Source organism: Pholis gunnellus, assembly GCF_910591455.1.
Source record: "Pholis gunnellus genome assembly, chromosome: 2".
In the NCBI taxonomy this organism is placed as follows: Eukaryota; Metazoa; Chordata; class Actinopteri; order Perciformes; family Pholidae; genus Pholis; species Pholis gunnellus.
Window position 1 is genome coordinate 591,709 of NC_136536.1, and position 14,520 is coordinate 606,228.

At 40.3% G+C, this 14,520-nt stretch overlaps 1 protein-coding gene across 1 annotated transcript in view; it reads left to right on the forward strand.

Annotated features, from left to right (window-relative positions):
* The window catches only part of slc6a8 (solute carrier family 6 member 8), a 40,824-nt gene extending 27,336 nt beyond the window's left edge, over positions 1-13,488 (forward strand). The window contains exons 6-13 of the mRNA XM_079168270.1: positions 1-50; positions 1,434-1,558; positions 4,367-4,479; positions 4,604-4,741; positions 4,874-4,976; positions 5,410-5,510; positions 7,636-7,806; positions 8,294-13,488. The exon at positions 1-50 is cut by the window's left edge and continues 54 nt beyond it. Coding sequence (XP_079024396.1) covers positions 1-50; positions 1,434-1,558; positions 4,367-4,479; positions 4,604-4,741; positions 4,874-4,976; positions 5,410-5,510; positions 7,636-7,806; positions 8,294-8,428 — 936 coding nt within the window. The 3' untranslated portion in view covers positions 8,429-13,488. The remainder of the gene's footprint in view (positions 51-1,433; positions 1,559-4,366; positions 4,480-4,603; positions 4,742-4,873; positions 4,977-5,409; positions 5,511-7,635; positions 7,807-8,293) is intronic.
* Positions 13,489-14,520: the final 1,032 nt, after the last annotated feature.

Genomic DNA, 14,520 nt, shown 5'->3' on the forward strand with positions numbered 1-14,520 from the left:
GCTCTGACGGCTCTGGGAAGCTACAACCGCTTCAACAACGACTGCTACAAGTACGTTTACTGAGCGCCCTCTGAATACTGCTGGCTAGTATAATCTACTGTAGTACTTCATTTTTATGAGATCATCATATGTTTGTACAAAAAAGAACACCTCATACTTCAGTTGATCACAAACATTTAACTTAAAAAAATCTGGCGATACAAAGTTTACAAAAAACATCTGAGAAGAAACTAAAGTACAATATGTACCTCTGATATGTAGTTCAATATAAAGTACAATATGTACCTCTGATATGTAGTTCAATATAAAGTACAATATGTACCTCTGATATGTAGTTCAATATAAAGTACAATATGTACCTCTGATATGTAGTTCAATATAAAGTACAATATGTACCTCTGATATGTAGTACAATATAAAGTACAATATGTACCTCTGATATGTAGTTCAATATAAAGTACAATATGTACCTCTGATATGTAGTTCAATATAAAGTACAATATGTACCTCTGATATGTAGTTCAATATAAAGTACAATATGTACCTCTGATATGTAGTTCAATATAAAGTACAATATGTACCTCTGATATGTAGTTCAATATAAAGTACAATATGTACCTCTGATATGTAGTTCAATATAAAGTACAATATGTACCTCTGAGATGTAGTACAATATAAAGTACAATATGTACCTCTGATATGTAGTTCAATATAAAGTACAATATGTACCTCTGATATGTAGTACAATATAAAGTACAATATGTACCTCTGAGATGTAGTACAATATAAAGTACAATATGTACCTCTGATATATAGTACAATATAAAGTACAATATGTACCTCTGAGATGTAGTACAATATAAAGTACAATATGTACCTCTGATATGTAGTACAATATAAAATACAATATGTACCTCTGAGATGTAGTACAATATAAAATACAATATGTACCTCTGAGATGTAGTACAATATAAAATACAATATGTACCTCTGATATGTAGTACAATATAAAGTACAATATGTACCTCTGATATGTAGTACAATATAAAATACAATATGTACCTCTGATATGTAGTACAATATAAAATACAATATGTACCTCGATAGAACTAAAATGTCCTCATAATTCAGATGGTCCTTACTACGATGGTTTAAAACTGAGACCCCACAAAGATTGCAAAACAAGCATTGTAATTATACTACGTGTTTTTTTATTTTAGAAAACTGGGTTAAAGGATGTTTGTGGTTATTATACTATTATATTGTTTATACCAATGGAATGTCTCTGTCTTTATAGAAACCACTGGAAGAAGAAATAAAGAAATGACATTGAAACATAAGTTAATATATTTCCTGCTTAGTGTGTAACGAGTTGCTAAGCTAGGTTAGCTTCATATCAGTCTATTGATGTTATTGTCTCTCCGTCCCTTTAGAGACGCCTTCGTCTTGGCTCTCATCAACAGTGGGACCAGTTTCTTTGCTGGTTTCGTAGTGTTTTCTATTCTGGGCTTCATGGCTGCTGAACAGGGAGTCGACATCTCGCAGGTCGCCGAGACAGGTAACAAACTGAAACATCACAAGTTCTGTTCTGTAAAGAATAAACATGTTATGGTTCTTTGTTCTCCAGCAGCAGATCCATTCATCAGACAAGATATTAATATTATTTATCATCTCAAGATACACATATGTACAGAATATCAGGGAAACTGGAAAGAGACAAACAAAACATCTGAAACATTGTTTGTTATTAGTTATTATTCTTTCTATAAGATGAGAGAATAATAACTGTAAATAAAATCATTTATTTTTCTTTATTTAAACCAGAATCATCAGCCTGAACTCCTAGAAATACAAGTTTACTAGAGTATTTCCATTGTTTGTTACTTTATACTTCTACTCCACTACATTTAATATTATTGTACTTTTTTTACTGCTTTGATTTTACACATAAACATCTCATGAATTATTACTTATTATTATTACTTATTATAGATCAAAAGATTAACTTTTCTGCTGAAGGATTTGTGTTTTTTATCTAAAGTAACTTCTTAAAAAAAGGGCTTTTACTTTAGATACTGTAATACTTACTGTAATACTTTTACTGAAGTATACTGTTAATTCGCGCGTCATTCGCGCCGCCGGTCTCTCCGGGGACTATTTGTGTTCATTCGCGTGAATCGCGCTGGACGCGCCGGCGAGGGGGCGTGGCTTATCGGCCTGAAAGCCGTTCAACTGTTCGCCATCAACATGGAAAAATCACCTCTATTTCTGCTCAGTACGTGTTGTGGAAGTCCAGATATCACGGGGAACTAAACGCCGTCATGTCTGGTTCATAACATAGTCCGGAGGAGCTCCGTGGATTTCATCGAGCTCACTGTGTCTAGCGAGCCACACGTCGCTGTTTACTACAGCTGCATGAACACACAATACACTGACTTGGCTGTGATTTAACGGCAATAAACCGACAAAAAGGGACTCCGTAATAACTACGTAATGATGCCCATTTGGAAAAAGTCTGAATTCATGTTTTGTTAGTTTTGTTAAATACTCGGATCGATCGGTGCTAGGCTATGCTAACGTTGTAGCAGCTCCATCAACACTCACATTAACGTCATGTAGACGTAAATACGGCAGCTTCTATTCATTGTGTGCACTATATGGTTTACACACACACACATGTATACACATAGTCTGGTCTCTATTGATATGAGGGCTCGTAGAGCTCTGGGTGAACACAGACGGCTACAGTATTTATTTCCTGATTCAACAACAGCAGGACGTCAGTGACGACAGGAGAAACATCTCAACGCTGATAGGCTATCGCGCCACAGCGTCACGCGATTTATTCGGCGAAGTTGAAGAATTTCAACTCAGGCGTTTGGGGCGATTCGGCATTTGGCGCAAATTCGCGTCACTCCAGTCTCATCGCGTCTGTGCACAGACTTTGTATGTAATCTACTCGCGCAAATAAGTCGCGCTGCGTTTGGTGTGAACGCAGCATAACAGAGTATTTTTACCCTGTTGTTTTTGCTTTATTAGTCAAATATATTTTTGTTCATTCGTGTTAAAACCAGCTTCACTTCAGTCCGGTGTGTGTGTGTGTGTGTGTGTGTGTGTGTGTGTGTGTGTGTGTGTGTGTGTGAGTGTGAGTGTGAGTGTGAGTGTGAGTGTGAGTGTGAGTGTGTGTGTGTGTGTGTGTGTGTGTGAGTGTGAGTGTGTGTGTGTGTGTGTGTGTGTCAGCCAACTGCATGTTTATTGTTAGATTTGGATCACATGACGTGACGTCACAAACTGTTATATTTAGCGTCACACTGACCGACTCTGTCCTCGTTCATTTATTATTCACCATGTTAGTGAGATATTATGAATATGAATACAAACTGTGTACATCAGTGTGTGTGTGTGTGTGTGTGTGTGTGAGTGTGTGTGTGTGTGTGTGTGTGTGTGTGTGTGTGTGTGTGTGTGTGTGTGTGTGAGTAAAAAAACAGCAGTTGCTTCAGCTCGAGGACGTGAATCTTTTTATTTTAATCTCGGTGCAAACAGAACAAAAGCAAATCCAATTTAGTCTGACACGTTTAAAGTATTAGCATCACTGTGTGTGTGTGTGTGTGTGTGTGTGTGTGTGTGTGTGTGTGTGTGTGTGTGTGTGTGTGTGTGTGTGTGTGTGTGCAGTATTAACTGAAGGGTTATTTAAACCGGCCCTTTCACCTCATGACATGTGACTCATCTTTATTTCTCGTCCTGTAAATGTTGAAACGCACCTTTAATCAGTTTGATCCTCAGTAAACGAGGAGGAGGAGCTACTCTCTGCTGATTGGACGCCCCACCTGTCAATCAACATGATAAATAAACTCCTCTTTAAAGTCTTAAAGGGCCGGTCTGTGAAGCTTTAACCTCGCATGTATTTACACACATAACTGAAGAGTTTGATTTATGGATGAAAACCTAAAGATAATCAGATTTATTGCAGCAGTTAAACATCGTTCTTGTTAATAATCGTTTGTTAAATGACTTTGTGTCACTGAGACAGAACGATGAGCTGGTGTCACAGAGAACGGAGATCAACAGCATCAACAAGAACACAGCATGGTTTCCTCTCTGGTGAAATGCTGGAAACCGTTTTATTCCTCAGGGAGCAAAACAATCCTACGAATGAATCAACTAGAACAGGAAATCACTGTTTGACTGAAGTCTTGACTTATTATTGTTATTTTTACTTTAATCAAAATGAATTTCAACTTTCAAAACTGACAAAAATATTGTTAAAAAACAGAAATTGAGAAATGAAATGGGAGGGCGCAGAAAACCCAAATGAGACGAGACGTGAACGAGATGTGATCAGACGTTAACCCATCGTGTGCTGCAGGTCCTGGTCTGGCCTTCATCGCGTACCCGAAGGCCGTCAGTCTGATGCCGGCGGCGCCTCTCTGGGCGGCGCTCTTCTTCTTCATGCTGCTGCTGCTGGGACTCGACAGCCAGGTGATCAATAACTCACATTATTAAATAACTCACGGTGTTTATTATATTTGTGAATAATATGTGATATTGCTATATGAATCCAGCTGTTAACATTCTTTCATCGTATTGCTCTGCGGGTCTGCAGTTCGTGGGGGTGGAGGGCTTCGTCACCGGGATCCTGGACGTGTTCCCGGTGAAACACCAGTATCGCTACAAACGGGAGATCTCCGTGGCGGTGTGCTGCTTCCTGTGCTTCCTCATCGACCTCTCCATGGTGACGCAGGTCAGTCACACAATGAAACGCGTCTCTTTATGAACAGCTGGCTGCAACAGAAGTGACGACAGGATGCGTGAACTCTTCACTAATAATAACTTTGTGTTGAAGTGGTTTAAACACTGAGCCGTGTCTCTGCAGGCGGGGATGTACGTCTTCCAATTGTTTGACTACTATTCGGCCAGCGGAATGACTCTGTTGTGGCAAGCATTCTGGGAATGCATAGTAGTTGCCTGGGTCTACGGTATGCAGCGCACACACACACACACACACACACACACACACACACACACACACACACACACACACACACACACACACACACACACACACTCTCGTGTGTCAGAGTATCTGATCTGGAAATAGACGTGTGAATAGTTATATGATGTTACAGTGAAGAAGGTCACAGTTCAGTCTGTAGGATTACGACTTATTACATTTTCATGACTTTTATGACATCCTGAGTTATATTTACCTGTTTAATATATAACATGATTTATGTTTTTACATTAAACATACTGAACTTTGACTCCTTTCACATTCTCTTAACGTTGAACTATTATACATTATATATAATAAAGTCAAAGTGTTCATGTTTTAAATAGTATAATAATGGTAATATTAATATTTCTGCAGTATTTTCACACTTGTTGATTGAGGACTCTACTTGGGTTCAGGTGCTGACCGCTTCATGGACGATGTGGCTCGTATGATTGGCTACCGGCCGTTCCCCTGGATGAAGTGGTGCTGGTCCTTCATCACCCCGTGTGTCTGCATGGTAAGACTACATTATTATGGTCTGGCTCTAAAACCACAACGAAAGTCATGAAAACTCAAACAAGGAGCGAACCAAAGAAATACGTTTAATAAACAAAAGGCCAGAACGTTTGAAATGTGATGTCTGTGATGTCAGATCTCTGTTCTGAACGACCGGCCAGAGAAACACCGGACAGGAACACTTTCCCTGCCAGCGCAGCCGTCAGCGCCGGGATCCCCGCCGCTACTTCTGTGGGTTCAAACAGAACGCAGCAGCTTCCGCTGCAGTCTTCACTTTTTGCTCACTTATGTACATCGCAATTCCCTCCGGGACGGAGTTTTTAAGCTGTTCAAACACCATTAAGTTACACAGATCCTCAAAACCTCACATCCGACACAGCTAACCAAATCACAGGCAAACTCCAGATGAGACTCATCTCCTCTTTTCCATCTTCTGAACCGCTGCCGGTGAGCTTCAGGGACCAATTCATACGCCTTTAGAAGCGCAGCTTTAACCTTTACATAACACCAGCTTTCACTCGTGGTCAACGAAGAGACGGCTTCCTGAGCGCGACGCGTCAACACACACTGCAGTAAGACTGTGCGGTCCGAATGTGACCGCTCCCTCGTGTCTGCAGCTCGTTCAGACAACGTGAAGAAAGTCTCAACATCCCTCTCATTGAACTTTGGCACCAAGCGTAAATTATTCAAAACCTCATGTGAATCATCACCCCGAGGAGACTCATCACCCCGTGAACCATCAGCCAATTCACCTTCAACCATCAGCTTGAGTCTCTCGCTGTCTAACTCAATCTAGCCCGTTCAGTTCGCTGTCGCATCTGCTCCAATGCTAAAGCTTTGCTGTCGGACTCTTTCCCTTCCCAACTGCATCTTCACTTCAACATTTCTTTCTGTTGTTCAAAGTTTAATGTCGAGTTAGGGAGCGTTATGTTAGTGGACGTAGGAGACCATGTCATACAAATTAGCACTCAAAATAGCCTCAACGTTTTCCTTTCATCTTTTAGCACCTAGATCTATTTTACAGTAGTCGGCCATCTTTATTAACTGATCATTTGTACATTGATCTAACAACGCCCCGCCATGACGCACAAATCACCAATACGCAAAAAACAATCCCCGGAGATCAGAAGAACATAAAGTATTGACGTTACCCGTCCACGAACAAAGAATAGGAGCAACTTAGTAACCTGAGCATCGCCTCTAACGGCCCATCCTGATCTACCTGAACTCATCCCTCGTCTTCAGCGGCTACTGACGGCACTAAAACCCGATAGCATGACAAAGCGACCAGCAAGCTGGCAACACTGCAAACACTACGGACGCGCTGCCGAGTCCACTGCTCGCACCCGCTTTCCCCCCACGCCACATTCATCAACGAATCCCAAATGAGAAACGTGATATTCCTCCAGGAGTCGATTCAACATGTGAGACACAAAGAGGTCAAAACGTACCTTCCTTTGTCTCGTGACTATTTTTGTCAAAAAGACCAAATTTAAAGAGCCAAAACATGAAGCCCTCAGCTGATCGCACTAACTATCAACGCACAATATGAGAAAACCGCTCATCGCTCCCTACGCCAGCTTTCACAACAAGCGCAAGAAACGTCACCACACAGGGAACCCACGACCACTACGTCCCCCGACCGGCATCTAGGGAAGGAACTTACAACAAAGCGCTCTTTAGAAGACGAAGTTCTTATTTAAAAAAAGACTCATCACTTAACTAGGCTCACCGCTTAAGTCTCTGAATCGGACGAGCCCCCAATTTGTTATGGTCTGGCTCTGAAACCACAACAAAAGTCATGAAAACTCAAACAAGGAGCGAAACCAAAGAAATGCTTTTAATGAACAAAAGGACGTTTCAAATGTGCAACAGAAATCAGCGTTCTCGTAATGAATGCCAGGAAGTTCAGCCATGCAACACTGCTGCCAGACACTCCTCGCAGCACGCCAGGTGTGTCAGAGGGGAAGAAGCCCCGCCCCTTCCTCTGGACGGGGCGGGGCTTAAAGCGCGAAGGCAGTGGCCTCACGCTCCAACCAGCCAGGAACACTGAACGACATACGAGCAACGCCACACACACAAGTCAAATACATGATCCTACGTCACATCACGTGTCTCCTCTGCAGGGCATCTTCCTGTTCCACCTGGTGAACTACAAGCCGCTGACCTACAACAACGTGTACGTGTACCCGTGGTGGGGCGAGGTGATCGGGTGGTGCATGGCTCTGTCCTCCATGCTCTGCATCCCCGTCAGCCTCCTCTACAAACTCTTCAGCGCCAAGGGGACATTCAAAGAGGTCAGTGTGGACAGACACAGAGACAAAGAGACAAAGACAGAGACAAAGAGACAAACAAAGAGACAGACAAAGAGACACAGAGACAAACAAAGAGACAAACAAAGAGACAAACAAAGAGACAAAGAGACAAAAAGAGACAAACACAGAGCCAGACATTGAGACAAAGAGACAAACAAAGAGACAAACAGTGACTGAAAAAACACGGAATAAGTACTCCGATCCTTTACTGTAGTAAAAGTACTAAAACCAAACTGTTGAAAATATAATTGATAATTGATCAAATATAATTGTATTGATCCTCAGCAGAACATTGATTCGCTCCATATTCTGTAGTAATACACTGACTATGAAGAACCGTCCCTTTAAGTAAAAGATCTCCTCCTGATCCACTGCACTGATTGGTGGGTTAGTGTCTCATTAACGTCCTGTCTCACCCGTCTGTCCTCCCGTCTGTCCTCCCGTCTGTCCTCCTGTGTGTGTGTTGCAGCGCTGGGCTCACCTGACCACTCCGGTGTGGGGGGCCCATCACCTGGAGTACATGGCCCCCGACATCAAGTCCCTGAGCTCGCTGTCCGCCGGCGCCGACGACAACAAGGTCATCATCTTTGAGAGCGTCATGTAGAGGTCGCCGTTGATTGGCTGCCTCCCCCGTCCTCACCAGGCCACCGCCGTATCTTCAGACCTGAAGAAGAAGAAGAAGAAGAAGAAGAAGAATGACGCAGCTCCTCCAGGAGGTTTTATATCCACAATCCTCCAAATTCTAACCAGCAGATCTCTGGGTTCTTTCCCTGTAAAGGGCTTCCACTCCTCTGCTTCTCAAGACGGGAAAAACAAATGTAAATATTATTCTCTTTGAATATTTTAAGGATCAAATGATAACTTTTTTTCACAAAACGTTGAAGGCCAGAGGAGCTGAAGAAGAAGGTTGAGCTTCCTCCATGAAGAGAATCAATGCAACCTGACACACACACACACACACACACACGTTAAACATCAACACAGTGACTCGGTGCTCCAGTCAAACACTTGTGTGTGTCTGTGTGTGTGTGTGTGTGTGAGTGTGTGTGATGGCTGTTCAGACACAGTTGTAGACGTCTGACCCCAAAAAACCATCGGAGGTCGTTTGTGTCGTAACTCTTCAGTTCTGCGGTCAAAGAAAAGACGCTAAAAGTTTAGTTTAGTTGTCAAGAAGGAAAACGTCTCTGAGTCAGACCGGTTCAAATTCAATCGGTCCATCACAGTTTGAGCCCTCTGAGGTTCTTTAATCGAGGCCGTGTCGTGAGACTGTGTCGATGCTGCCGAACAGAACCAGGAGGAGCCTTCATGAACCCAGAACACCTGAACACCTGAACACCTCTCCGTGGGTTGAAGAGCTCCTCGTCAGGTGCACAGTGACCGGCATCGGTATCAATAACATCGAGTCCCGTCTGTCCGAGTGTCTTTAGCTTCTTCATCTTGTTCACTGACTGAACGTTTGGCAGGAGAGTTCCTGTTACGGAACAAACCGCGGTCCCTGAATGCACCGAACTGATCTCAGGTGAGTCCTGAACGCATCTCAAGACCGTCTGACGGTCCAGCTCTGAAGCTAAATCCTGATCCCAGAACAGTCGGGACTCGCTTCAGGTCTGAGGTCAGGAGGAAAAACTTTCAGTGAGAATTCGGTCATCGTTCATCTTAAATATATTTTTATATTTACTTATTGTTCCTGGAGCTTTCGACCACAACTCTTGGGCTTCGTCTTAAAAAAACAACTAAATATAATAAAACAATCTCAACTCAAAACTGACTAAAACCGGAGCTTTTAAGAAAACTAACCAACACATACGTGAGATTTTTGATAATCGATTAATTGGCGAACTAGAAAAAACATCAACTTACAGAAAGAATTTGTGACGTTTGATCAATTATATTGATCGATGATTGGATAATATTTAATAATCATTAATAGAAGCAGACATTAGTATTCACTAAAACAGCTGCTGCTTCATTATCATCAATAATCTCAGTCTGAACCCCGCTGGGTCCGACCTTTAACCTCTTAGTGTTCACGGGTTGACTGAAGTGCCAAACGGAGCGCTGCTGATCCCAGACCAGCTCCTCAGGCTGTCTCTTCTTCTTCTTCCTCTTCTCTGCCTCGTCTCATCCGTTCATCTTCAACGCTGAGGTCCTCCCACCGAACGCTCTCCTGTCCTCCTGAAGTCATTCAGAAATGATCGACGTAGTTTAGAAATGTTTAAGTCTTAATATAAACAAACAAACACAGATATTATCCAGTGTGGGTCGTGGTTCTGGTCACTGTTAATACAAAATTACAATAATAATAATGTACTTATATAATAATAATATCAATAATCATTGTTATTATTATATTGTTATAGTTATTATGAATGTATAATTGAGATGAGAGCCGGAGGACTCAGCCGAGCGTTGCCTTACGTCGTTGTCTTAACTCTCGAGCCGGACGGTTCTGGTTTACATCCAACCAATCAGCATTTGCGGGGGCGTGTCTACAACTCTGTCTCCTAGCAACCATCCACCTGTCATGGGGGGAAGAAAACAATAAGGAGAAAAACAGATTTGCACATTGTTGTACGATAATGTCGCTTTTTAAAAAGCTCGAGTTTTGTTTTACATATTGTAAAATGAATCAGAGATTTATTTTGTGGAGGCTTTTATTTTGTTGAGTATGACAGATATATATATATATATATTGATTATCTATATTTGATGCAGTATGTGATTGTGACGATGAGGATTTCCGGCTGTTTGTTCACGTTTTAGTCGGTTCGAACACGAGCGACGAAGAGACGCCGGCCACGACCAACTCCAGCTTCAGGCTACCTCACTTCAACCTTTCAAAATAAAACTTCGTTATGCAAATGTTTCAGCGGCGGCGGCGGCGGCGACCAGCAGGAGAGGATTCTGGGAAGTGTTTCTGGAAACATTTCCCTCCTCGCCTGTTTCTTGTTGCAGCTTTAAAGGTTTTCCAACACTGACGAGTTTATTCATCATGTGACACAAAGATGAAGATTTTAAAAACCAAAACAAACAAATCGGTGAGAATTGTTTTCAAAGTACGTCTCTGAATATTATATTTCATATATATATATATGTTATATTGACATGTGTTGGTGCTGTGAGGCCTTTAAATGGTGTCTGACCGGCTAATGTGAACAAGCAGCGGGGAGCGGGGCTTTTATTGTGGCGGGTTTGCTGAGGCTTTGTGTGTCCCTGAACACAACACGAAAGGGAATTTTTCAATTTTTCTTTACTTTTTTTTATCTCAAATTTTCAAAGTGCTCAAGAGTTTGAAGAGTTTTAGTTTTGGATGAAATTTTCTTTTCTCTGTTTTTACTGAATATCAGTGCCCCCCCCCCCCCTATAATACAAATAACACACATTATTTGTATTATTATTATTATTATTATTATTTCAAAGCAGGAAATAACTATTTTATCTGCACATTTCATATATTTACACTTCACATATTCCACATCATGTCAGCTGGTGAAATAACTTCAGTTTATGTTTAAAAGTAAAGAATTAAAAATAATAAAGAGGTGTTTATTTGTTCTGAAACCAGCAGAATAATAATAATAATAATCCAGATGGACAGTCTGCAGTAGCACAGATACCTCAATAAGGTGAGTTGGTCCACCTGCTCCGTAAAACTACAAAGACCAACACGCAGTAGAAAATAACAACTACATATCCCAGCAGCCAGTGGGAGCTTCAGGCTATAAATATGTAAATCGACTGAAAACATCAGTTTGAATCTGAATTATTATAAGAATTGAACATAAAGATGTGACGGTTAATTAAGCGTTTAAACTAACGATGAAACTATTGTGATGATTTAAAGTGATTTGAATGATTAGTGACGATTACAACTAATGAGATTATTGATCAAACGTGCCACTGATAATTAATATGTCACTAATTAAACTAGTCTCAGGCAGAAATGTTTAGAAGCTTTACTGACATTTAGGAGTCTTTTATATTGAAAGGTCTCATCTCTGGAGTCTGGTGGGTCAGAAACGGAAAATAAACAAAAATCTGCGTTTAAGAGAAAAGATAATAAATAAATAAAAAAACAGTTGAGAAAATGAAAATGTACCAAAATCTGATGTTTCATGTCATTTTGTCTTCGTGTTCTTCTGCCAAAAAATCTTTGTTGTGACAGAATCTTTGATTTTAAATGGGAACTGACAGGAAGTCACATATAGTTAACAAAATAAAAGGGTGAATTGTTTCCTGATGATGATGAAGGTGTTTCTTCTTCTCACTGGAGACTGATTTGGGTTTTTTCAACACAAACTAAATATGAGTTAATTAATACATCCACCAATATACACACTTCATTTATTTAAGACTTTTATTCAATTTGGATTTCAACAGAGAAAACGTTCTTTCCTTAAAAAGAAAATCTGATTTGTTATGTTTGAGATGCTCAATATTTTCCTCTTGACTTTATATAAATATAAATGTATATATATATTTATATTTCCTGTTTAATTCTCCAATAATATGCCAATAACTACGATATTAACAACTGAACCGCAATTAAAGTTAAAATTAAACACGGTATTAGATTTGTTATCGACGAATAAAATAAAGTTACTAAATACTTTTTGCACAAATTATTATCCAATGTCCAAAAAGATAATATCTTTATAATGTGACTTATGAACAAATTAACAATGTATTTAAATATAAATATGAACATATTAAACATAATAAAGTGATTTATTGTTTCTCTCCTCAGACACGATTTACAGAAAATAAATGTAAAAACTAAATGTTTCATCGATTCTGTCCAACAAACTTCACTCCGCTTCTTAAAGATATTCTACGTTTATATTTTAGCTTCATTTTACTGAAGAAAATTATTGTTCTTAGAAACTTTTTGAAAAATAGTTTCAATGGTTTTATAGCCAAAAACATTGCCAAAGTGTTTTTTAACCTCCAAAAATAAAAACGAATCAAATACGGAAGATTTTGTTTTCTTTTGATCACAAGAAGTTTATTAAGTTTTTTTTTTTATGATAATATCGTTGGTGCTCCTGAAAAACTGAATCGTGATATTAAATAAGTTTCTGACCTCAAAGTTGTTTTTGGGGAAGCTGAGGTCGGATCATCGTGTTTGAGCTGGAAACTCCACGTCAGGAAACGAGTCCCTGAAGGTCTCGTTTCACGAAAAATACAGAAGTTATGGAAGAAGAAAATGGTAAAATAACAACTGTCACTGATATTATACTCACCGTTTACCTCCCGCTAAGCATCATGGGAGCTGTAGTTGTTCCACAATATAAGAATCTTAATTTCTCAAAGAAATTCGTTTTTTATTTATTCATAATTTTATTTCCTGGCGTCTGACTTCCTGTTTGTGTTTCCAGCCCAAGCTCGGTGACGTCGTTGTGTTTGTGTCTCTTCCTGTAAACCTCCGGTCTTCCATCAGAGCTGTAGATTAGATTAAAGCTGATTCGTAGATTTATTGATTCGTGTACTAACGACACTCGGGGCTCCGCGTTAACGAGTCACCAGCCAAAAGAAACGACTCAACGACTTAGTCGATGATGTCAGAGTTAACTCTGAGCCCTGATGATGTCACCTGTGTTTCATTGACCTTTGTGATCACTGTGCTCATCAACAGCAATAAAACTAACGTCATGACAAACAGCTGATCCGTCTCCGTGGTTACTGGGTTTGTTTATTTTGTTCTTTTGTTATAAAAGAAAAGATTCAGCTTATTATTATTATTGTTACTTTATTTCTTTACTATTATTATTATATTTATTTATTATTATTTTTATATTTATTTATTATTATGGGTTTTCTTTCTCACATTTTGACGTCAGAGTGAAGGTTTTAAAGGTTGTGCTGTAAAAACAAATCTGGCCAAAAACATTTCAAGTATCTATATTTAAGAGGACTTAAACGTAAACAAAGACAAGAAGTAGACGAGGACGAGAAGTAGACAAAGAAAAGAAGTAAACAAAAATGGGAAGTGGACGTGGACGGGAAGTAGATGAGAAGGAGAAGTCGACGAAGACGGAAGGACGGGAAGTAGACGAGGACGGGAAGTAGACTATTAGTCTATTAGAAGGAAGTGAAAGCGTGAAAAATCATTTGTCTCGATATCTGGAGGGGGGGGGGGGTAGTTTAACAGTAGAGGCAATAATCATGACGTCATCTCGCCAAATGTGACTAAACTGCTGCGTCTTTGAGGTTTTAAATGGCGTCGCCGTGACGACAAAGAGTCTGGTGAAGACAAGAGACAACTGGAATCAAACCGGAAACCTTTGAGCAGAGATTCCTCTGAAACCCTTTTAAACTGAACTTCCAGGAAGTCAGAAGACAGAAATACGGAGACGTCGTTGAGGGTCGGCAGTGAAAGCTGATCCGGAGCGCCGGAGCGGTTCAAACCGGTTCCTAATGCCGGATGGTGCTCAGACCAACAGCTGCTTTAAGAAGACGAGACCAAGACGCTAAGTTTAGACTCCAGACGTCCAACGAGGGACGAAGAGCATTCAGGTCTACTGCAGGACAAGTACTAGTACAACAGTGTATAACTACTGCAGGACAAGTACTAGTACAACAGTGTATAACTACTGCAGGACAAGTACTAGTACAACAGTGTATAACCACTGCAGGACAAGTACTAGTACAACAGTGTATAACTACTGCAGGACAAGTACTAGTACAACAGTGTAT